This window comes from Aotus nancymaae, unplaced genomic scaffold (genome assembly GCF_030222135.1).
Source record: "Aotus nancymaae isolate 86718 unplaced genomic scaffold, 86718_ANA_hifiasm-v0.15.2.pri h1tg000010l, whole genome shotgun sequence".
NCBI lineage: Eukaryota > Metazoa > Chordata > Mammalia > Primates > Aotidae > Aotus > Aotus nancymaae.
The window spans coordinates 53,796,547-53,822,058 of NW_026988421.1; the positions used below are offsets into that span (position 1 = coordinate 53,796,547).

A 25,512-nucleotide genomic window follows, 5' to 3' on the forward strand; every position below is an offset into this window, starting at 1 on the left:
ACTTGGTTTGCTTTCTTCCTAGACTCCATACAGGTCTGAGAGCAGTTTTCTAGCAATAAAATCAGATAAAGTCATTGAGGTGAAATCATCTAAGACAAGGTAGCTATAACCCTTAAATCTTTAGTCCTAGTTTCCCACCCTGGAGCAACCAAAGTTAGACAGAGGGCTACAGTCTGGTACCAATATAACTTATTCCCCAACAACTTCTCTAAAGCTTCTGTTGTCCCATGGAGGTCTTGTTGAAAAAGAAGAGGGCCTTGCCTTCAAGGAGTTCACCTTATAGATGTGAACTTAGCTTTTATCTATCACCTAAGTTTATTTCAAGAATGTTTTTATTTTAATCCTACATTACATTTCCCTCTCTATTTCCTCTTTCACACAAGCATGGCAAAAATTGCTCCAAAGGCTTGATGAGAGTTGGAGAAGAGAAGAATAAGTAACCAAGTCAGATAAGTGAGGGGAAGAAAGGAAGATCTGAAGAGGTGCTCACAATTCTTACTCAGTCTTTCCTATTTCTTCCCAGAGCAGTTATGAAGCAATGTGGTTCAGAAGTCCCAGCAAGGAATCCCTGAGCAGCTATCCAAACCCTGACCATGTAGCTGAATTGCTTGTAATGCTCTTAAAAACAAACTATGTTTCTCTCATTATTAGTGATATTGAGCTTTTTTACACATGGTTGTTGGCCAGAAGTATGTCTTCTTTTGAGAAGTGTCTGTTCATGTCCTTTGCCCACTTTTTAATGGAGTTGTTTTTCTCTTGCAAATTTAAGTTCCTTATAGATGTTAGATATTAGACATTTGTCAGATATATAGTTTGCAAATATTTTCTCACATTCTGTAGACTATATGTTTACTCTGAGAGTTTCTTTTGCTGTGCAGAAGCTCTTAAGCTTAATTAGATCCCATTTGTCAATTTTTGCTTTTGTTGAGATTTTTGGTGTCTTTGTCATGAAATCTTTGCTCATTTTTAGGTCCAAGATGGTATTGCCTAGGTTGTCTTCCAGGGTTTTTATAGTTTTGGATTTTGCATTTAAGTCTTTAATCTATCTTGAGTTGATTTTTGTATATGGTGTAAGAAAGGGTTCTAACTTCAATCTTCTTCATATGGCTAGCCAGTTATCCCAGCACTATTTATTTAGTATGGAATCTTAATCTTTTCCCTATTGCTTGTGTTTGTCAGCTTTATCAAAAATCAGATGGTCACAGATGTGCAGCCTTACTTCTGGGCTCTCTATTCTGTTCCATTTACCTATGTGCCTATTTTTGTACCAATACCATGCTGTTTTGGTCATTGTAGCTGTGTAGTATAGTCTGAAGTTGGGTAACACAATTCCTCCAGATTTGTTCTTTTTGCTTAGGATTACCTTGGCTATTTGGGCTCATTTTTGGGCCCATATAAATTTCAAAATGATGTTTTCTAGTTCTGTGAAGTGCGTCATTGGTAGTTTGATAGAAATAGCATTAACTCTGTACATTGCTTAGGGCAATATAGCCATTTTAATGACATTGATCCTACTTATCCATGAGCATGGGATGTTTTTCCATTTGTATCTTCTCTGATTTCTTTGAGCAGTGTTTTGTAATTATCATTGTAGAGATTTTTCACCTCCATCATTAGCCTTTTACCTAGGTATTATATTGTTTTTTTTGTGGCAGTTGTGAATGGGATTGCCTTTCTGATTTGGCTCTCAGTTTGGTTGTTGGTGGTGTATAATAATACTAGTGATTTTTGTACATTAACTTTTGTATCCTGCAACTTTGCTGAAGTTGATTATCAGCTGAAGGAGCTTTTGCACCAAGACTGTGGGGTTTTCTAGATATAGAAGAATTATGTCATATGCAAACAGAGATGGTTTGACTTCTTCTCTTCTTATTTGGATGCCCTTTATTTCTTTTTCTTGCCTGATTGCTCCAGAGAAGAAATACATGAAACCAACAAGCTTATGAGAAAAAGCTCAATATCACTGATTATTAGAGAAATGCAAATCAAAACCACAGTGAGATACTACCTCACACCAGTAAGAATGGTTATTATTAAAAAGTCAAAAAATAACAGATGCTGGCAAGGTTGCAGAGAAAAGGGAACCCCACTACACTGTTGGTGGGAGTATAAATTAGTCCAATTATTGTAGAAAGAAGTGTGGTGATTTCTCAAAAAGCTAAAAGAGAACTACCACTTAAACCAGCAATTCATTACTGGGTATATACCAAGAGGAATATAAAGCATTCTACCTTAAAGATACATTCACGCAAATGTTCATTGCGGCACTATTTGCAATAGCAAAAACATGGAATCAACCTAAATGCTCATCAATGACAGACTGGATAAAGGAAATGTGGTACATATACAGCATGGAATATTATGCAGCCATAAAAAGAACAAAATCATGTCTTTTGTAGGAACATGGTCAGAGCTGAAGTTAGCTATCATCTTTAGCAAACTAACGCAGGAACAGAAAACCAAATACCACACAAAGAAAGAAACAACAGACACTGGAGTCTACTTGAAGGGGTAGGGTGGGAGAACGGAGAGGAACAGAAAAGATAACTATTGAGTATTGATTTAAATACCTGGATGATGTAATCATACATACAACAAACCCCTGTGACACGTTTATATATGTAACAAACCTCCATATGTAACCCCAAACCTAAAATAAAATGTTTTTATAAAATGATACCTAGGAAAACATGGAAAATATATTTGCTTATCAATTAAAGAGTGGACAAAAAACAATAAATAAAATACCTTAATTTTTAAAAAAAACCTCCCTCCACACCATTCTAGTTCAATGGGTCTGAGGCAGAGCTTGTCATCTCTAGTTTTTAAAAGCTCTGTGGTGATTCCAATGCACAACCAGTGGCTGAAAACCAGCAAATTAAATTTTGCTGCAACTGTGTATAATTTGCCAGCATAAGTTCATCTACCGTCTACTCCCCCAAAGAGACAGGAATGGAGGCCAGTTACAGGAGCAGAAAGGTAACAAAAGCCTAGTTCCCAAAAGATTTTGTGAAAAGCAGAGCCACCATAACAGCTTGGTACTGCCTACTTCTGGATTTTTATGTGAAGGTAAGATAAAATACTATCATGTCAAAGCTGATGGAATTTTGGATTTTCTGTCACTTTAACAGCTAAACATAATATCATCTAAATATACCAATATCACCACTTTATATTGCTAGTAAACATATATTAGCCACATTTAATTTTTAAATATTTAAATTCAAAACATCTTAATGATAATTCCAGAATCACCTATATTATAACATATTTTCTCTTCTCAAAAAGATACGTTTTCTTATAATTTTAACTAAATATTATTGTAGTCTACATTATGTCTTAACAATTGTACAATAAATGTTGTAGTGGCTTGAACCTTCTTGCATATTATACACAGTAAAAACTATATTAAATCAAACCCAAATGACTTTGATTTTCAAATATATCAACTTGGCCTGCACTAATAGTAAATGTTGGTCTATAAAAGAACAAAGACACTCATAATTTAGAGAATATTACATGGAGGCTGTTTATAAACCAGCTCTTGCTCTCTTAAGCAGAACAGTTTGAATTTGGCAGCATTTGCTGTTTATATGCAAATGGACATTGCTAATTATAAGTTAGGTTTGTTTTCGTTTTGTTTTGTTTTTTTTTTCTGAAGTCATTAAGGTATATCCAGAATCTCAACTTGTAACCTTTAATTAGCACTGTCAGTTACTATACCAGTCTTTTTTAAATAGGGGTCTGCAAGAGAACTACATTCCACAGAAAACGATTAAATGGCTATTTTCTGAATTTTCTCAAGGTTGGGTGCATAGCTAGTAAGATTCTAGATGCATAGAAGAGAATTAACTCATTACAAACGTGGATGCCTTGGGCATGAGGGTTAAATTCTCTCGGAATCTTGCTTGAGAGGTTGAGAATTCCTACCACTTGAAAGTGAAGTTTTATTTAGAAATATTCTTTAATTCAGACTGCTCTCAAATTTAGACTAGCTTTCCACTGAATTCATCCAAATTAATGATATTTACTAGATATGGAAGTAGCTTTAATTCTCCAGAAACTTAAGTTCATTTTTTTAAAATTCTATCTTTGGTAAAAGTTCTCATGTAAATGTTATAAACAGCAATTTAGATTGCAAGTTTTAAACATGAGACTGGTATGATAACAGCAGTATTTTGAGCAAAGTAACTTGGCAATGTTATAACAACATTTTGAAATGAAAAGTGATTAGGGACAGAAAGATTAATTAGAAAATTGCTAAGTTTTTTTAAAATGCTGGGATATAGCAATGGTAATGGAAAGGAACGGACACATGTAAAAAATATTATAAAGAAAATTTAACATAGAAGTTGGTAACCACTTCGATATAAAAGACCTAAGAAGTTAAGATGAACCAAATTTGCACACATTTAAACAAGAGGATCTAAAAGAGAAAATGTGCCATTAACATAATTAGAAGTCAATTTTTCATAATAATAGATGTGAATATAAGTTTAGTTTTAAATACATTAAGTTTAATGTGATATTGGAATGACAAAATATAAACTTCCAACAAACAGATACAACTGGATATGTATAAGAGAAAGATCATTGACTCAACTGGGAGAGGGAACTCTTGTATAATAATCCATATCTATCCATGTTTGTAGAGATACAGCTTCTCATAACCATCCACTGTGACATCATGATAGAAAGGTGCCAGGTCCTCGGTCATACTGCAATGTGACTGTGTGTCCTTTGCAGCCAGGCTTTGGATATGTGTGAGTAATGGAGGGGAAACCAGGTTTGAAATGTATGGATCTAGCAGCAAGCCTATGGGATATTCATCTAAATATCAGCTGTGTAAAAAGCTATTCAAGTCTTGCCATGAGCTAAATGACATTTTAAGAACTCTAAAATATATTTTTGAAGACTTGGAATAAAAACCAAAGTGCAAATGAAATGCAAACATTTTATTCAGTAAATTTTGAATATACCATTTTAACTGCAATTTGGGCAGACTTTTCGAATGTTTTAGTTCAACAAGTGAGAAATTACGACTTCTGATTTGGATTTACATGCAGGGTACCTTCTTTTGTCATCTCTAAATTGACTTATTAGAGAACTGAAAAAAATATAGTAGAATGTGAAACGAGAGCAATATAAATGAGCAATGAAATCAATAGAAATTACTTTGACATCAAGAGATAAACCATAACCCCCCCAAAATTGAGGTTATAACTAAAGTAGGAATCCAATAAGAGGGCCAGACGCAGTGTCTCAAACCTGTAATCCCAACACTTTGGTAAGCTGAGGTGGGCAGATCACTTGAAGTCAGGAGTTTGAAACCAGCCTGACCAACATAGTGAGACCGTCTCTACTAAAAATACAAAAATTGGCTGGGTGTGGTGCACACCTGTAATCCCAGCTACCTGGGAGGCTAGGCAGGAGAATCGCTTGAACCTGGAAGGCGGAGGTTGTAGTGAGCTGAGATCTTGCAACTGCACTCCAGTCTGGGTGACAAGAATGAGACTCCATCTCAAAGAAAAAAAATTTTTTTTTAATAAAATAAAATTTAAAAATCCAATAAGAGGAAGAAATACATTTTAAATGGAAGCTATGAATAAGTTTCTACATTGCTTATTAATTACTAACCCAATTAATGGAAGTGAATCATATGACAACATTAAACATAGCTTTAAACTTCTTGCATTTTTACAAACAAAAACTAATATTGATTAAGATAGCATAAATTGGATAATATGCCTTTACAAGGAGGGCAGCAACACAAATGGGTTGATGAGTGCCACCTACTTAAGGAGTAAAGAGTATTTTTAATTGTTTACTGCACAAAATAACCTGGAAAGAAGCTTAAATCTTATCACTAATGTATTAAGAAAACTTGCTAAATGTTTTCTGAAATTGGACACAATGCTAAAATCTACATGATGATACCAATAATAAGTTGTGGGGCTGAAGCTTTCCTAAACTATTGAATTCCTTCTACCTTTTTCTATGGAAAATAATATCCTAATATTGTAGTATCTGAAGAGCTGATTAAAATATGAAGCCCAAAAAAGTAGAATAAAGTGTATTATTAAGATTGGTTAAGCACTTAATTGTTAAATTAAATTTTTAATTTTGTGCTATTTGTGGAATCTGTTAGTTTTAATAAATGCAATTTGTTGTTCTTTTATTATTCTGTATACTCACTTTTGTGAATTCTGTAGATTCACTTTTGTACCTAATTTTGTGTCCTGATTTAGCTTTGGGCTTCACAAAATCTTCTCCAACTGCTGTTTGTACGTGATTCTTACTGGATGTGGGGAAGCAGGGAGACCAGGTAGAAAGTGATGGTTGTGGTCTGAGTCACGTGGCAGGGAAGGTAGAGAGAAGTCGATTTCAGTTTTATTTCAGAACATATATGACAGGACTTGCTGAAGAATTGGGTGCAAAGAGTGAGTGAATGGGAGGAATTAAGAATGCCTTCCAGGATTTAGTTTGAATAACTGAAAGACTAGGGAGGAGGCAGGGTTAAGGGAAGAAAAAAAGTTTCTTTGCCCTGGACTTTAAGTTCGTCATGTTTTCTCCATGCTGCCTATTATATTGTACTTTATAGTACCATGCACATTAGACTATAAACTCAAAGAGGGCAAGAACTGACTGCTTTTTACTCCCATGACATAAGATTTCTATTCAATTGAATGTAACATGTGTTGCACCAACTATATGCAAGATGCTCCACCAAAACTAGATTTAAATCCTTTGACTCAAACTCTAGCTACAAAGTAAAAAAAAAAAAGGGGGGGGCAAATGGATAAGAGCCCAGATTTGGAATGAGATAGACCAGAGTTAGCACCTTAGTCTGTCACCTGCTAATTGCAGGGCCTTGGAACAGTAACATCACCTCTCAGAGCTTCTTGTTCCTCATCTAAAAATGAGAATGATTATCCCTGTCTTATAGGATTATCACAAAATAAAAATAAAACAATGTGTACAAAATGCTTATTACAGTGCCCAGCATACATTAGCAATCAATAAATGGTAGGATGTACTTGCATTTGGTTTTCCTGCCAATACAGACAATATCCATAGCACAGACATCACAAAATCAGTGTACTAGAAAACGTTGAGAGAGAAGTTTGCTTTTTTTTTTACAGCATAAGAATATATCTGAAATAATTTCAGGAGAAGATAATAGGTTTCTGTACTCTTCTAGTCTTGAAAAGGGGGAAGGGGGACTAAAAGGCACTGTGAGCAGAAATAGAATGAATTTACCCAATTCTTTACTGCACTATTTAACCTCTGCTTTCTTAATCATATGCACAGCAGGGGAAAGGATGTGCTAAAACAATTCATGTGTCATGAACAAAGCAGCCGCAGATTTTAGCTCAAAAATCACACTAGGAAAACCATCAGTTGGAAGTAAAGTAATAAGGCCAAATTTATTTTTTTAATTGAGTCTTGAGTTACAAGCAACTCTTTAATTACATTAATCAAGCAGGCTTCCTCTCAACAAATGATGAGGGAAATACATTGTCCTAACTTTTGCTAAACTTGTTTTTAAAATTGCTGGATATTATTTGGACATATGGAAAATAAATTCCTTGATTTCTTTTTTATTTTTTTCTCCATCTTTTCAGTGTAGCCATAGCAAAAGACAAACATATACTTACTTCTAGACATGACTTACTCTGAAAGATTGTAAATCACATTTTAAATTTAAAACATTTACATTTCAATATTTAAAACATTAGCACTCGACTAAATTTCACTTTAATTTTCCTTTCCATTGTTTGAATTTTTGAATTTTTTTATCTGTTTCTAAGAAAATTGGCTCTACCAATTAGTTTATTATCAATCAGCTAGTTATCTGTCCCATTTAATGGGTGGAAAACCCAAGGCTTGTAGGAGATTACATGATTTGCCCAGAGGTCTTATAGTGGCAAAATACCAAAGCTGGGGCTGAACCAGGCCAGTTTAACCCTAGCTTTTTACCAATGTCATGTGCATCTTTTGTTCTAGAATGCTCTCCTTATGTATCTATTCATTTATGCATGCTACTTCCTCTTTCTGTCTATCTGGTATTTTCCCTCCCTATCCAACCCCATCTGCATACTAACTCCTGTTTCTCCTTTGAGATTCAACTCAGACATCATCTCTTTTTTTAAGCTTTCTCTGAATCCCTTCTTCTCTTCCCTCCCACCAAAAATAAATAAATTTCTAGAACACCCTACATATACTTCTAATAATTGTTTCATTCTGCAAATTATGTTATTCCTACCAGGCCCCCCACTCACCCACACAATAGACTGAGACCTTGAAAGTCAGAGACTATGTGTTGTTTGTCTCTGAATACCCATGACCTAGTGCAGTACTTGGCTTGTAGTGCATGTTCAGTGATGGTGACAATGATCATATAAATGAGAGTTTATAAAATATAGAGTTCCTTGTTTTCTGAAAAAATATGAAAGCTTTAAGGAATGCTAAGAGTTTAACTTAACTTTTGACACAGGATTTACAGAAGAGGGCAGGAGGAATGTTAAAATTTAAAACAAATGATTTGAAATAAACCCTGAATTGAATTGAAATTTCCAAAGTATAATATTATTACAGGAAATGTAAATCATCTTAATTTATATATATATATATATATATATATCATTTTCAGTTATACTTTGAGAATGCAGTAAAATAATTCATATTTTATAGTGAGGGCTCTAAAAGTATACATTAAACATTTTGTGTTTCCTGGCTTTTAAATACAATTATTGCCAAGTAATTTACACTTTGTTCAAGCAAATGAACAAACATAGCATCATTTTAATCAGGGTCATCAAGCAGCTCAACAACAACCCATTTGATCTAATATTTCAAAAGTGAAACTTGTTTGAGCCAGGTGGTATTTCTCAGTTAACCACGTACAATCTCAATTTGTGATGAAATTGAACTAGTCCTTACAATACATGGCACGCCTATGTTGTGCTGGCATATCAGCCTTCCTCACACTAGGAGGCGCTAGAGAGTCAGAGCTGTTGTCCTCAGAAGTCACCATCAGCCCTAGTACTTAGTGCCCTACTGCAATCATAAATCAGTTTAGGCCCTACCTTTAAGAAAAATGACAAACAGCATAGAGGTCTTAGTAAGAGAATTAAGTTAAATAACACCAGCAATTCAATAAAATTAAAATTAAATATAGCAAACACTTTGCAAGCAAGGTGAAATGGTATGAGTTTGTTTCCAAATGCACACTATATTCTGCAGACCTGTATTTCCATTTGCTACTTTTTCCTTGAATTAATGTCTAGTCTTTTGAAAGGGTAGCAGCATTTCAGTGCTGTTCCACTGTGTATACAGTCAGTAATATTTGTCAAGGGCTTTTGGAGGAAAGAACTACATAATGTCAGTAGTTATTAATATTGGGATTTTTATATCTAGCTATCAAACGTGTTTTTCATAATCTATGACCAGAGGTCTATTTGTATCCTTCTAACTATAAACGTTTTAAGTATAAATAACCATTGACCAGAAACAGTATTTCTTCTGTTCTTCTTTATAATCAAAGTAGTATTTATCAGAAGTTAACAATTATGCTTAAATTCTTCCAAAGCCAAGATTATTTTGACATGTTTTTATATTCCAGGCCACTTAATGCTACTTATTCCTCTGGCTTTGGGTAACTACTGTGAGGAGTAGTTAGTTGACAAGGTCCACCTACAAACCCCACTATACCCTCCCTGTCCTTGCTCTTCTCTTTGTCTGGCCCATCCCTAACAGGTGCATTGTTTTGTTGTCAGCTAAAACCAAGGACTCACCCAACAAGTCCTCTACCCCTATGGCCCAACTGTAGCCATTTTTTTGTAGTGTTACAATGAATTGTACAGGTATTTGTATTCCTGCCTTCTTACTCCACCTTCAGACTGTAACTCATATGAGGCAGAAATCCTGCCTTTGACATGGTTTGCACATGGAATGCACACAGATGAGTTGAATTGAACCAAAATCTAAATCTTACGCAAAAGACAAGACTATTCTTTTAAACATGTGATGTGCTGTAGCATAAAGCTTACTGGCAGAGGATCACAGAAAATGCAGCAAGATGACTTTTCACTTTTTCCTTAAATGTATTTCAACTCCATTTTCTTTGAAAGACACAAAGTGTTATTTAAAAAGGAGGGGATGAAACAGTTGGGTTGACCTACAACTGGTTCTCTGAGACTAGAGTTCAAATCTTAGTTCAAGTTAAAAACCAAGATGAATTTGAGGGTCTCTTACCACAAACCCTATCTGCTTATGCATTTGTTTAAGGATCACACAAATTCCCATGTTTATCATGTACTCATAAGAACGAGAATAGGTCAAAATATATTGGCTGAGTTACACAAAGGAGTCTATAAAATATAGGCTTTTGCTTAGCCCTTCACTTTATGAGCACTAAATTTTACTCTAGTTTTAATAATAATCATAATAAATATAATAATAAAATCATGTTTATATAAGAGGTTCATCTTGTTTAAAATGCACAGAGAATTGTGGTGGTTTATAGGACCCAATTTATGCTCTCTTTGGTGATTTAAAGATGATAACTTCATGTGATTCATTGCCACCTAGTTCTGAACTTTAATAATATAGTGACTCATTATGATTTTTACATTTCTTAGCGAATCAGCTTGGTTAAAAACATTGCAATTGTTTTTACTGGGGTCATCTGAACTATGGTTCCCAGAATGTTCATGAAAAAGACATGCTTATACATTCTGAATGGCTATAATCTATCATGACTGGTGCTAGGTCGGTAGATTATGAGTATATGTTGTCAGCCCAGTGAATTAAAGCTTTGTTGTATATCAGCTTGCTACACAATTATTTCTAGTTCATATCCTATAAATCATCACTCTTCACATGACAATCAGTAATTTCCATCTCGTGTTCTAAGCATTCATGTTTTGTCTTAATGGTTCTGTCTGATTCTGCACCTAGAATGCTGTGACATGACTGGTACTAATAGCTTAGAAAATAAATTTCACTGTCACTAAAGCCTATTTAGGAATATTCTATGTTCTCACTCTTTTTTGTAAAGCTGTTTTGTATTTATGTTGAAATAATAGGAAATGAATTTAAATAGAAACACTTCTCATGTCTTATCTCTGCAAACAAAAAAAAACATAATTTACAATAAATTAGCACAGCAGTTGTTAGTGTAGCTCAGCTTTATTTTGCAATTCTCACACCTAAGCTCACAAGATGACACTTTTTCTGATAAGGTAATCTTTATAAGGTAGTTCTGTAGGTGATTAAATCTGACAGATGCTAGTGAGATGGTGAACTTCAGAGATATAACAGCAAACGCTTTTAAAAAATTCTTGTTCAAATAATAAAACGTCTTATGATCTTACCAATAGAAAAATCAATCTGACAAAAGAATAAATTAGTTTTAATGTTGTATTTCTGTGTCTAAAACCAAAATAAAATTATTCACCAATAAGTAGATAAATATACCAATTATAACAAAATACACTGTAAGGAAACTGGTATTTTTTAGATAAAGAATTCATGTTGTAATATTGCCTTCCCAGTCATTTCTTAGTATTTACACAGCATTGTTGAGCAGAATGAGAATAAAAAGCTTCTAACACAAACAGAAGCTAAAGAAATAGACTGTGTCATTTCATAACATTTTGATAGTCTTATCTGTTCTTCAAAACATACCTTGAACACCTGACCTTTCCATGGTAAAACCTTCATCTTTTCCCGGGGCAATGATGATAATCAGTTGGTTGGTGTTTCCAATGATACTAGTAATCTGAAATATGTTAAGGCTTAATTGTAGATTGTATAATTAGATTAAGCCAGTTAATGCTATGGCTTGCTTTTGCAATGTTACTTTATTATCTGAATGTTTTTAGCCCTGGTTTCTTATTTCTAGCAGAATTTCCAAACAGTAGCTCTTTGTCTTTGCTTGTTTTTGATTACTTAAACGATATAGCTTTGCTAGAGTCGATTGATACTTCAATCTGTTGAAGTGCTTTGTTGCAGAATGTGCTGTTTTCTGATTTTCTTATCTAAATATTAGTTGCCTAATGTACAGAATTAATTTATAAATACTGGGAAGTTCTCTGGATCAAGTAAATTAGCATGCTGGGCCAGATTCATCAGCTTCATTAGCAAACCCTCATATCAAGGCCATGTTCACACAAGTGTGAAAACCAGAACGACCCTTCAAAGGTTTTCCTGGCCTGAATAATTCTCTCATCAGGGAACAGGCTATCCTCATCCTAATATTTCAGTCTTATCACCACAATCAATTCATTATACATAACTTCATCTAGCATGTACACTTTTGGGAAGAGTCTGACCATTAGCAGAGGAGGAATATGGAAAAGTCAAGGAGCAGGATTGGACACCCGGATGAGGAGCAGCCTGATGGGTAGGTTGTACTGGAGAGGTGAGGTGGAGAGAGATATGGGGGGAAAAAAAAATCCAAAAATTTGGCATTATTAATCAAGAGACTATATAACAGGGGAAAATAGCAATATAGTGACTTACTGACTATATGAAACTACAGTGATTTTCTACATTTAATTATTCAGTGAATAGTTACTATTTTCCCACTATTTCTTAGCCACCTGCCAGGTCGTGAAGTTGGGGAAAAAGCAGATCAAGTCCTTACCCTCTGAGAGCTTTGTTTAGCATTGTTGTAGACATAAATATGTGACATGGAAATTTTAAGAAACAAACAAACAAACAAAGCCTCACACCTTTAAGCTCTTTCTACATGCCAGGCACTGTGTGAGTACCTTCCACATTGATTTAGTCCTCCGAAGAAAACAGGCAGTGGGTAACCATCATTATGGCCATTTTCTAGACGAGGAAACTGTGACCCTTGCTACAGAACTGTGAATGAACGGGAATCCTCGGAGAGCTGCAGTTATGCCTTTGACTGGTGACAGTGACAGTGACAGTGTTTTGATCTAGCAGATGATATAGCTTTTGTGGTGTTAGAGTTTCTAAAATAGTATTTGTGCAGTAAGATTGCATTCTCTGTTTCTGACTTAAAAAAAATAAATTATTCAAACCATGAAAATAGGTGCCTAAAATGCACAGGGCAGAAGCAGCACTCTAGGCCCTGTGGGACCACTGATGAGAAAAAGCCAATGCACCCCTGGGTCTCTGTTAGAAGAGTAACTTGTTCCAGCTGTATAATTCCTTTTACAAAATGCATGGGTCTGATCAGGAATCAGAGCTGCAGGATGGACGACGAGACTCATCCACCACAGAACTAATATCTTATTCACTCAGGTTTGACTTTAAAATTATATCAGCCATGGAAATTATTTCACTGCCTTATGTTGTGAACAATCGGGCTATATTTAATTTTAATCATTAATATGTAAAAATAATAAAAGCCACCAAAATAGTCTATAGCCAATTTTCTGATAAAGTAAATTTGTTTTTCCCCCATTTGTGATTTAAATGGCCTCCAGAAAGTTTTTTGGAAGTAAGTGTTAATTAAAAATATGGAAATGGATTTAAAGCACATTACAGCACACAGTGGAAGAATAATCACAAGAGCTTTGGTCACACGACCATCCCATTCCTCTATGTATTTTTTAACTCTCTAGGTTATTGGTTGTTTTTCTGTATGCCTGTTCCTCGAGAAAACTGTGATTCCAATGAAAACAGTAATTACAATTATAACAAATAGGACAAATTGCCATTTGAGCAGGAGCATGCAGTTTTAGTGGCCAAAAGCAAACTGATGCCCCTGTACTTTCCTGTTTACACAAATGAATTAAGCGTGCTCTCAGATTTCTTTATACATGCAATGCTTTTTATATCTTGACATCTTTAAAAAGTATTCAGTCCTTCATTCCTGACTTTCATTGACTTATTTTGGAACAATGCACTGTGGTTAGTGCCAACACAGTGTAGAACCAGTGAACAAATATTTTTTTCTGAATTTACCAGAGAATGCCTGTTTTCACAACTCTGGTATACGCACGTCATTTTACTTTTCTGAAGCTGTATTTCCTCACATATAAATTAGAGAGAAACATTTTTTGGAATCCATAATGAAGTACTAGGGTTCCCCTTCCCCTGAAGGTTAGGCGCGTGGGTTTCAGAGTCAGATAGATCCGGGTTCAAGTTCTGATCGAATTCTCCATGTTTTAGTTGTGTGGCATTGGCTGAGCTATTGAACCTCTTTTAGCTTTTGGCATTTTATCAAAAAATGAAGTCAATAAAACCTTTCCTAGCAATGCAATATGACTTGAAGGACTTACTATTTATAACGTACTTTCTAACTAGCCCAATCCCAAGCACAGGGTAAGCTCTCAATAAATGAGAGCTGCTTTTTTTTTTTTCATCATCAGTTTGTTTTCCCTGGTGGTGACCAGCACTGCCTTTAGTGCCTCCCCATTTCGCAGCTCCAGTGGGTACCTTTCACATTATATTCTGAATGCGGGACCAGAGGAGGCTTACGGAAAGCAATGTGAACAGTGGCCCCTAGAGTCAGGCAACTTGTCAGCCCTCCTAGAAATTCACCTCCTGATGTTACTCTCATCAGGAGTTAGGTGAGGGGTGTGGTATCTCTGAGGAACTCTTTATGATTTTAAACTCTACTGTGTCTATAAAACAGTTTAATTATAAGTCAGTTAAAAATAACTATCGGGACAGGCACGGTGGCTCACACCTGTAATCCCAGCACTTTGGGAGGCCAAGGCAGGTGGATCACCTGAGGTCAGGAGTTCAAGACCAGTCTGGCCAATGTGGTGAAACCCCATCTCTACTAAAAGCACAAATATTAGCTTAGCGTGGTGGCAGGTGCCTGTAATCCCAGCTATTCAGGAGACTGAGGCAGGAGAATTGCTTGAACCTGGGAGGTGGAGGTTGCAGTGAGCCAAGATTGTGCCACTGCACTCCAGCCTTGGCAACAGAGCGAAACTCTGTCTCAAATAATAGTAATAATAATAATAATAACAATAATAACTATCAATGAAGCCAAATCAGTGAGAATCGGTTTGGTTGTTTGGCATTCTGTTAATCAAACAAATACTCTAGGGCTCCACTGATACGAAATACAGATAGTTGCACTGATGCAACTATACAATGACTAGGTTTGCTTCTCCAAGTGTTACCATTTTTCAGGACAAATATTTAAACTGATTTGTAGCTGGTCTAACAAACTAGGCATCCCTGGAGATTTTTAAGTGAGTGGATACTCTGATGAAATACTCAACATCTAATGAATGCCCACTGTGTACTAAGGCCTGAGCTAGGGGTCCTTAAGAGGAATATGGCGTGCCCCGTGTCCTCCAGTTGTCTCCACGCAGTGGCGAGAGATCACTCTACTTGGCTGTAACTCAAGGCCAATGTGACACATACAATGAAGTGAAATAAGCATGATACTCTGAGAGCACCAGGGCAATGAGGAGAAACTTCACAGAGGTGATTGAGCTGGGTGGGAAGTCCAGGTGGATGAGATGGTCTGGCAAGATGCAGGGAAAAGCGCCCCCAGCAGAGGGAGCAGCATAGGCAAGACGGGCTGAGACAGCAGCTTCCTCCATGCCTTGGTTTGCTTTGCTCTGCTTTGCTTTGCCTCTTTTTTTTTTTTTAACTCTCTCTCCCTCTTCTGCCCCCTCTCCCCGCTATATAACAATTATGGAGCATCCATTATGCTGCAGGCACTGGGCAAGCAGGGAAAGAGTGAATCGTCTAGGATGGCTGGAGCTCGAGATCTGTGAAGACAAGAACATGGAGCTGAAGGCTTCAAAAAAAAGAAGGGCGCAGGTAGGACAGGCATCACTAGATACCCCCAATGAGTTTTATGGCTCATTTAATGTTAGGGACGAGGGAGAGGGAATAACTGAAGACAGCTGCAAGGCTTTGAGTCCAGTAACTGAGAAGCTAGTGATGCCACCAAAAGATAAAGGATCTGGAGGACAAGCAGGTTTGGGGAAGGTAATTAAGGAGGAATAAATGGACAAGCTTCAGCCTGTCAAAGATTCCAGTAAGCACTAAATGTGTAATCCAAATATTCTTCTACATCATGACAGAAAAATACTAAATCTGGGGATCTACACAGGCAAGCAACTTTGAGTTTTGTATAAACAGAGAGAAAAACCACTTGAAATTTAGTAACATAAGCTACGACATCTGTAACTGGACTAAAGATGACCTAGTCCAACTCCCTAATTTTACAAACAAAGAAACCACATCTCAGACGTACTCTCAACTGAGCCGCAGAGCCAATCCAGAACTCTGACTACACAGTTAAGGGAAAAAAAAAAATCCACATTTTTAGAACATTCGAATCTGGAATAAGGATACCACCTAGATTTTTCAGAGCTGCTGCTATTTCAGTTTGTTTATTTTTAACTAAACTATCGTGATTTGCAGAATGTAGGTGAAAGGTCTCTTTTGAGAACATGTATTGCTATGTACTCCTTTGTCCACGAAATCAGTTTGGTAATTTCTAAGATTTCAGATTTCATGAAAAGCCAGGGAAACTTAGAGTACGCAGACCCATTCTTTATAAGGGAAGACATGCTTCTTTAGGTCACTGAAATAATAACATCTACCATGTATGGAATAAAAGGCTGCCTTACATAGGAGGAAGGGCTTGGGTGCTCACTCAAAGTGTCCTGTTTCTAGAATGCCAAGCACATACGACTAATTGGCAGTAGTTTCCTCCAAAGCAAGAAAATCCTGCCTGCTGACCAGAGAAAAGTGCCTAATACGGTTAAAGAATCTTACGTAAATGAGATTTTTTTTAAACAAGGAAGAAAAAGGGTAGGGGCAAGGGAGAGCTAAGCAGAGAGGGAAATATTTATAACTGTAACAACGTGTTTCCTGATAATTTATGAGCCTACTGGAGAAAAGGGAAACACACAAACTATGAATAAAATATCTAAACGTAAACATCATGCTTTCCGCAAATTTTCTTTAGTTAAAAATTAAGGCTGAGGTCGACTAAAGTAAATGACTACGTTTTCGTGGTCTCTTATTTCCTTGATGCTAAGGGTTACCAACTGATTTACAACTTCCTGTGTTGTTTTTCAAATCTATATTTGTCAGCACATTTTTAATGTCAGATTACTTAAAATAGACAGCTTGGCTCTGAGAGGTCAGAAATAATAATATTAGGTTGACTTCTCTAAAGATTTCATAGCACATTACAAACATTTTAATTTAGCACCAAAAGCGTTTTATTTCTAAACGAATATAGTTTTAAGAAGTTTCGCCCCCACCTTTCAATTGCGGGCTTCAGGACTGACGTTGCAGTTCAATCAGTAGGCTTTGAAGTTAAGTAAATTACTTGATAGCTTTATCCAAATAGTTTCAGCCTCCTCCTATTCAGGTAGTTTGAACTGTCAAAATAACAGGAAGTCCATGAAAAAAGAATGACTCGAACCAAAGACCTAGGGTTCTTCCATTGTAGTCTCTTCCTGTTCTAAGCATTATAATTTATCATCTCATATGATTTCTGCAAATTATAGGTACTTGTTCAAAAAGAGTATTCTCAAATATGAGAGCCATGAAATACAAGCTATCAGAAGATGTAATGAAAATGCAATGTCCATAAAAACAAATTTTTTAATATTAAAAACCTCAATTTTAAACAAAACACTCTAGAAGAAACCAAACAAAAATCTATGATTAGAATTGTTTGAAATATTTTATACTGAATTCAAGGGTATGCCTTTTAGAGTATAACCAGTAAGCTAAACAAATATACTCTGAGTGGCTTCTAAAAAATATTTTGAAAAGCATTAGATTTTTTTAAGCTATTCATAATGGAACCATACTTTTCCATCTCTCACCCTGAGGAAGTTGCAAGGTAAGGTCAATCTAAGAATCAAAACTACAATGCTGAATTCAGTAGCTGAAGAGCTCCGGTATTTCATTTTCACGAGAGAGACGTTGAAAGTTTGCCCCCGTATGCCCTGACTCTTTACTTTTGACAAAATTTGTTAAAGGAAATCTCTTAAAAGTAAATGCAATCGGGGCAACCACAGGCCACATTTGAAGCTGAAAAACAAAAGATAAAGAGAGTGATAAATTGGGTGGAGGAAGTGGAGAGGCAGATCTTCTAATTGGAAAGTTAGGTGTAAACACTCTCCTTTTCTAAATAGGTGGCTTGCCCTAGTCCTGATCATGCTACCTATCTACCTCATTATGTCATTCTATCTAGATCTCAAAAGAGAAGTCATTTGGGACCAAGGAAATCTTCAAATAACATGGTATTGAATATATGTTTGATATTTTAAAGACTGTCACTATATGGAAACAGAGTGATGGTATGTCCTCATTAACAAATTCTTCCGAGTTAATTGGGCTGCTTGAGCAACGTTAACAATTACATATAAAAGTAGCATGGACCAGCATCCTCAATATGACTACTCTAGTCTGTCTTTCAATGATGGCATTAGAAAGATGATCCTTTCAATAATAACAGTAATTATAAGTAATAATAATAATACACTTTGAGCTTTAATAATACTTTCCCTTTGAAGAACTCCCAGCATTTTCATTCCACATTATCTAGTTTGTGCTTGAAACAATTCAATGAAGTAGCCAGGTAGCAATTACCATTATCCTCCTTTTACAGATAAATAAACTGAGGCCTAGGGATTTTCTTAGCATCCCACAATTAGGTATAGAGCCAAGTCTAAAGCCTATAATTCAGTGATCTATCTTCCAGATTATTGCATCTTTAGAAAATATCTGGGTATCTGAAGAACTGTGCTATCCCTCAGGAAATGTTTACACCACAGCCAGATCAAAACATCTTTTCCTTTTAAATTGCACTTACACTACAAGAAGGTGCTCCTTTTCTGATTCATTAGAGAGGATTTTATTGTCTGAGGTCATTAAAATAGGAATACTCAGATTTCTTTCCAAATTATAGTATTGGCTTTAAGCAGGAGTACACTTAAAAATACAAAAGATATCTAAAATACTCTGGAATCAGTTTCTTTAATTATTTAACTTTTTAAAACATTATTATTTGAAACCCAAGCTAAACAAGATGAAATCAAGAGATACAAATAAAAATGGGCACAAGGTGTTAACTGGAGTGTCCTAGCCAGATTGCAAATTGGTTTACCGTGGCCTGCCAACTTAAATTTCTCCTTGCAGCTTCAGCTGGAATGGGTAATCTTCATTTCCTGTCCTGACTTGTTGTGCTGTGTTACCGTTCACTGTTTAGATGATTAGCATGTGTGGATCTGATGGTCTCAAAGCTCTATTAAGTTATAAATGTTCAAACTACCAGTATGCTGTGGATAAAAATAGAACTTGCTATTAGATGTCTATTCATACTCTGCAGAAGCCTGGCAACATTTTGAACCTTTTCAAAATGTAAATACTGCATATTAAGCATAGGAAAGAAAATTAATGTGCTGCATTTGCAAATTTATTTCCAAGTCAAAAATGCAAAGAGGGAGGAGGACTCTTGTAACAGAATTGATATTCTACATTTACAGAGTATATTGAGAAGTTTGTAATGGCCCTAACACAAAAGCAAAATACTTTAAAAATAGATTAATTCGTTTCTCTGATAATCTTGGCTTTTGAATTTCCTCTTTTCATTTAAAATTTATGGCCTCAGTATGACATTACTAGAGTTTATTGCATTTTGCAGGTGGCATTCATATGTGGTTAGTTTACGTGCAGTATATTGTGGTCAGTGGGTTGCAAGTTTTTGTTAAAAATTTCCAGAACCACACAAATACTTCTTAATTAGACTTGCAAATGAGTAATGCCTTTCTTCAAGGGGGGAAAATAGTTAAAACATTACAGGAATTTCTGTGCCTTTTTTTTCCCTTAGTTAATGGTCAGGAAAGTTTGCAATAAAGTTTACGTTTTGAAACTTTGACATTTTATAGTAAGTTCTGATTTACATATGAAGTCATCATCTGACAATTCCAAACAAATGTCTTTACAAAGCAAACCAGTATTTTGTCTGTGTGCCTGTAGCTCAAAAAAGCTTGAGCAGATTTATCTTGCTTTCTGCTATTCAAAATAGTGGAAAGTTATCATCTCAACCACACTTTTAATATCTCCAAAAACTTAATAAAAGATTTTAATAATAATTACCCCCTTAGTCATAGATTTTAGTGGCACAAACACTACATGCAAATCCTACACCCTCTCCAAACAAGCATTACTAAAGTGAAACAACACATCAGAGTTCGTACTATTGATAATGTTAACACGAAAAGTAGAAAAAGAAAGCATGAAGTGAAAAAATTTTTAGTTAGAATCTTTATACCACTTCTCAGACACAGTAAGATCTAGAAGCAGAATCTGATTCCTATAAGCATGTTTTTAGATCTGAACTGACCTGGCACTTAGTTCCAAAAGACTTCAAAATTCTTAGTATTTATTCCCATGGTGGATGTCCATTTCATGTTGAATATGCAAATTTTTTAAAGATTTCTTATTATTTTATTTGGCTTGTGAATAAAGACCTTGGTTTTTTAAGATACATAATGTTTGGCAATGAAATTTTATACTTATGAGGATTAAATTATGCCAAAAAGCCATTTACTTTATATTCTTCAAATACCATAGTACAATTCAACTTAAAGCACAATTCAACTTTAAATACCATAGCACAATTCGACTAAAGATGTAAACCATCTTAAATAACACTAATGCAATGTGCACATAATGAACAATATAACTAACTTAATTTTCATGTAACAGATAACATCTGGAGGAATGTATATTGGCAAGTTATGCAAAACTAATTTTCTAGCAACCACATCTATAGATGTTATTTATTGTATGTTCACTTAACAGTCCATTATTCTGTTTAGAAATCTATTCTCTTCTTTATTAGAGCTTTTAATGTACTCACCTTAGTTCAAATGGTCTGCTCATTATCAGAAAAAATATAAATGGCATTCACATGGAACAACATGATTGTTTTTATTATATCCATTTGTGTTCAAGCATTCGAAAATGGCAAGAGAAACACATTTATTGCTTTACATTCAAAGTAATATTTAGGGGGTATTTGAAAGTCAAGCAAAACCAATCATTTGGCCAAATGGATGCATGTGTATAATCAGAAACTCCTGATTTTTAATCTCGGCATTAGGCCTCAGGCAACTCACTTAAAGGCCTTCCCTTTGTTTCTTGATCTGAAGATTATGGGTGCTATTCTCATATACAAAAAGGGAGGTTGCTAAATCAAGGGACAAAATAGGAGTGTTTTTTTAATAAACATTCTTGATCCTTTTCTGTTTTTATTTTTCCAGATTTAAGAGGTAACGTATTAGACTTTTGAGGGGAAAAAAAATGAGACAATTACAATTCTACAGGAATGTATAAAAATAGTTATAAAACTAGCTTTATTTAATTTGCTTCAACTATTCATAGACTTGAGGAAATTATAACGTTCTTTCAGAAAATCTAACTTAATAAAGCTGACCATGTCTCTCTGTTTTAAATAGATTTTATTACAGAACCAGTGATGTTGTAAAACATGAGGTTTTGTTACAAAAAAAAATACAAAGACCTAATTGTATTTTTGTAAAGAAACTATTGCATCAGACGGTTTCATTTAAACATATTTTCTGGCTCTGGGCTCTCACCACAATTATTGATTCTAATTTTCCTTAAACTTGCTTTTTAAAAAGGCTACCATTTTTAATGTGAAAAAAAATCTGTGATGCTTCTGGGCATTATGTTTATTTCAAACCATATATTTGACAGTGTACTTTATTATTATTAATGAAAAGACTTTATATTTACCCTCATCTGAAATTGGGACATTTCTTTCCTCTTGCAGTATCTCACTAACACAGCTAAGTGTAATTCTTCATAAAAGAGAAAAACAGAGCTAGGGTTTGGTTCACTAATAGTATGCAAAACATCCTGAAGAAAAGAAATGGTCACCCCCAAGTTTTTGTGTGCCAGTTAAATCAAATTAATAGTTGTGTGGGCTGCACTCATAAAAATCAAGGCAAAGAAAAGCTCAACTCTCAGTCAGAGCTTCAGGTCCTTGGGAAGTTCCAAGTTTCCAAGTGCGTGCACAGCACACACACACACACACACACACACATACACACACACAGTGCCAAAGACCAGGAAATAGAGTAGTTGGTGAGTCATTCAGACAAGCCTTATAAAGAAATCCAGAGCACAGAGATGTGAGGGAAAGCAATGAGAGAAGCAGGTACACAAATACCTGCTTACATTTAAGTGTACTACCTGATGGGGAAACAGGTACAAGTAGGAAAGGGCCAATGGTAGAATCAGCTACTACCAGGCTAGAGAGGCAGCCTATTGAGAACTTCCACAGCGGGTGAGGGCAAGTGAGCAGGAAGGCCTAGCCTGTGTACAGCCAAGCCCAGCAGCAAGACAAATATGGTGACAGTAGACCAGAGAAAATTTTACTGCATTAAAAACAATACTTTTATCTTGCAGAATATCTCAGTGCCTGCAGTAAATTCAGTAAACTCCATTCAATTTCTTTCTCTATTCTTTTCAGTATCTCACTCATCCCCACCACCCCCACTCCAAACTTTCTGTTCCTCACTGTATATTAAAGACTATACCACTAAGTAAATACCTCATCATCTTCTCTTGTCTCTGATTCCCATGGGCAACTTATTTATTTTACCTCTAATATTTCAGAGGCCACTAAAATATGTTTAGCTGTCTCCTTTTCCTAGCTGGGTAAAATAAAGAGCAATAGAAGGTAAAGAAAGGATGAAAAACAAGAGTGGTGAAGAAAGGTACAGATCATTTTGTCGGAAGATGAAATTCTTGTATGCCCCATTTAGGAAAAATGTAATGGCTCGTGGTGGAAGTGCATAAGAGAAAAGAACTGTTCTGATATGTTTTCTCAGTATTCCATTTTGATTAACATTTAGTTGACTTCAGATAAACAATCTGGAATGATGTCACCTAACAGAATAAAAATTAAAGTGCTTAATAATAGCAATAATTTTCAAGTATGGCAACTTAATGACGTATTACAGTTTACTGAAAACCACGAAGGACAAGAAGTCAACACACCAGGGTTTAACTCCCAGCCCTGTCAAGAACTAATTATTTGACCTTAGGCCAATCATTTAACCTCTTGGTTTCCAAATCTTTTTGGCTATAAAGTTAGGACACGTTGGGGCTTCTATGTATTTATACTAAGCAGCAACTTTGTATAAAATCAAGTTAAAATTAATAATATTAATTCAATGCAAAACACACAAGCATTCAAAAGACCAGAAAAATAATTTAGCTACCTGTACATTCCAAATCCTATCTAAATAAAAATATTAATATTTAAGTGATGACATGTAACATACAAAGTTATTTGAAATATTGTGGAGACATTAAAAATGAATGTATGATTAGTTCATTTTTTTTTTTTCAGGCTTCACAGGATGATAATTATTTGTTGAATTTATGCATTTTCAAAAGTTTTTCTTCAAACTTGTCTTTGAAACTCTAAGCTCAGGGCCTGACTTTGTCACTATATTGTGGGTGACTTCATCTCTGGGCCACAGTAACAAGCTCATATAAAGTTAAACAATTCATCAGTTTACAACAAGGCATGTAGTAGGCATGAAAACTAGAACTCTCAAGTGGGCATGTCTCTACAGATCAATTGGGATGGTAATTCAAATTATAACTGAAATGTTGCTTGTTAAACATGGAATTAGAACAACAACTAATTAAATGAATCAAATGTTTAATGTTATTAATACCCTCATCTCCGCTTTCCTTCCCCCGAGTCAGGGTGAGATGGGTGCTGCCAAAGTCGGCTTCCTTGACTCTCCTTTTCCTTCATTTCCAGTGTTAACCAACCATCAGTCTCCTTCTAAGTGGCACGCTGTTGCTAAAGAATTGTTAAATGCTCATGGTGTAGTCTTAACTTGCCCTCTGCATTTTTGGAAAATCTCCTCCCTCATCTACTGGCTTCGTATATTAACCTTTGCAGCCCTTATTGTCTTCATCACCAAGTTCTTGATGGCCACTTCAGCAGCTGCATTCTGCTGAGTAATAGCAATCCCCATCAGGATGTCAAGTGTATTAAACACCTAACCCTCTGCCAGAACTAGAGAAGATATATAGAGCATCTAAAACTTGGTTCTCCACCAACAGAGAGCTTCTAGTCAGGAGAAAGGGGATACTGAAGCCCTAAACAGTTAAAGACCGAGGTGATACTACATGAAATCCTAAACCACAGAGTACAGAAAGAGACTGAGACAATGGGAAAACGAAGTGTTAATTTTGAGAAATGGAGGTCAAAAAGCACTGGAGAACCAACAGGGCAGTGGCATCAAAAATTCAAAGGAGGTGGCACTTTGACTTGTGGCATAACAGACTTGGAGCTATGGTACATACGTAACAGGCTTGGAACTATGGTACATATATAATGGAACTGACCAAAATTGTGGTTGCTCACCAAAGGCTGTGCCGTAATTCAACTTTTTTCTTCCCATCAGCAAGTGATAGAGGTTGTCAAGCCTGCAGGTGACCCTTTCCCAGAACCTCTGGAAGAAGGAATCTCATTTGATATTTACTCAACATTCATAGAGCCCCCCACAACATTGGATAGAGAAATGAAGGTATGTTTCTTTTTGTCTTTTCATTCAACCTACCTCATCATTATATTCTCTTGGGGTGGGAGGAAATGTACTAAATATTTTCTGCATTTTCTTTGCCCCTGACTTCCCCAACCAAATACAAATATTTCTCTAAGTGTTGAATCAAAGATGGGTCCACTGATGGTAGTTCAGCAATTTTAATCTTTTCTACCACATCCTCCCTAATCTCCACCTTCACTTTCCCCTAGGCACCACGTTGGTACCATGACTTGATCTGTCACAACCTTCACGAATAATAATATAAATGCAGAGTAACATTAAATCAAAATCTCCCTCCAGATTGACATTGTTCCTGCTAGAACAGTATCCAATAGAAGTTCAAGGTTCCAATGAGAACACATGGACACAGGGAGGGGAACAACACACACCCGGGCCAGTTGAAGGGTGGGCAGAAAAGGGAATGGAGAACATTAATGCATGCAGGCCTTAGAACCTAGATAACAGGTTCATAGGTGCAGCAAACCACCATGGCACATGTATACCTATGTCACAAAACTACACATTCTGCACCTGTATCCCGGAACTTAAAGTAAAATAAAACGAATTTTAAAAAAGAAGTTTTAGGTTCTGTATAAATCACCAAATGCTCTAGAAATCACCTGAGTGTTGTTTACTTTCAATATTCTAGGGGTTGGATCAAGAACAAGGCCCTGAGGAGTCTCAGCCAGAAACTGACACCTCAGATGTGGATCCTTCATTTGGTTTCACCATTGAAGATGTAAAATCAGTGCTGGATCAAGTCACAGATGACATTTTAATCGGCATTCAGGTACTCAGTATTGATAGTATGCTCACTTACTTTATTACAGGTTAATTAGCCAACCTTAACCTTAATGTCTATAAACACTCCCACACTGCTAGCATGAGTGATGCTTATGATGAAGTTCAATTTAACAGCTTCACG

General features: G+C 35.7%; 1 protein-coding gene across 1 annotated transcript in view; it reads left to right on the forward strand.

The window, feature by feature from the left end:
• The window catches only part of CABCOCO1 (ciliary associated calcium binding coiled-coil 1), a 102,556-nt gene that overhangs the window by 71,580 nt on the left and 5,464 nt on the right, over positions 1 to 25,512 (forward strand). The window contains exons 6-7 of the mRNA XM_021675770.2: positions 24,447 to 24,569; positions 25,237 to 25,377. Of these exons, the coding sequence (XP_021531445.2) occupies positions 24,447 to 24,569; positions 25,237 to 25,377 (264 nt within the window). The remainder of the gene's footprint in view (positions 1 to 24,446; positions 24,570 to 25,236; positions 25,378 to 25,512) is intronic.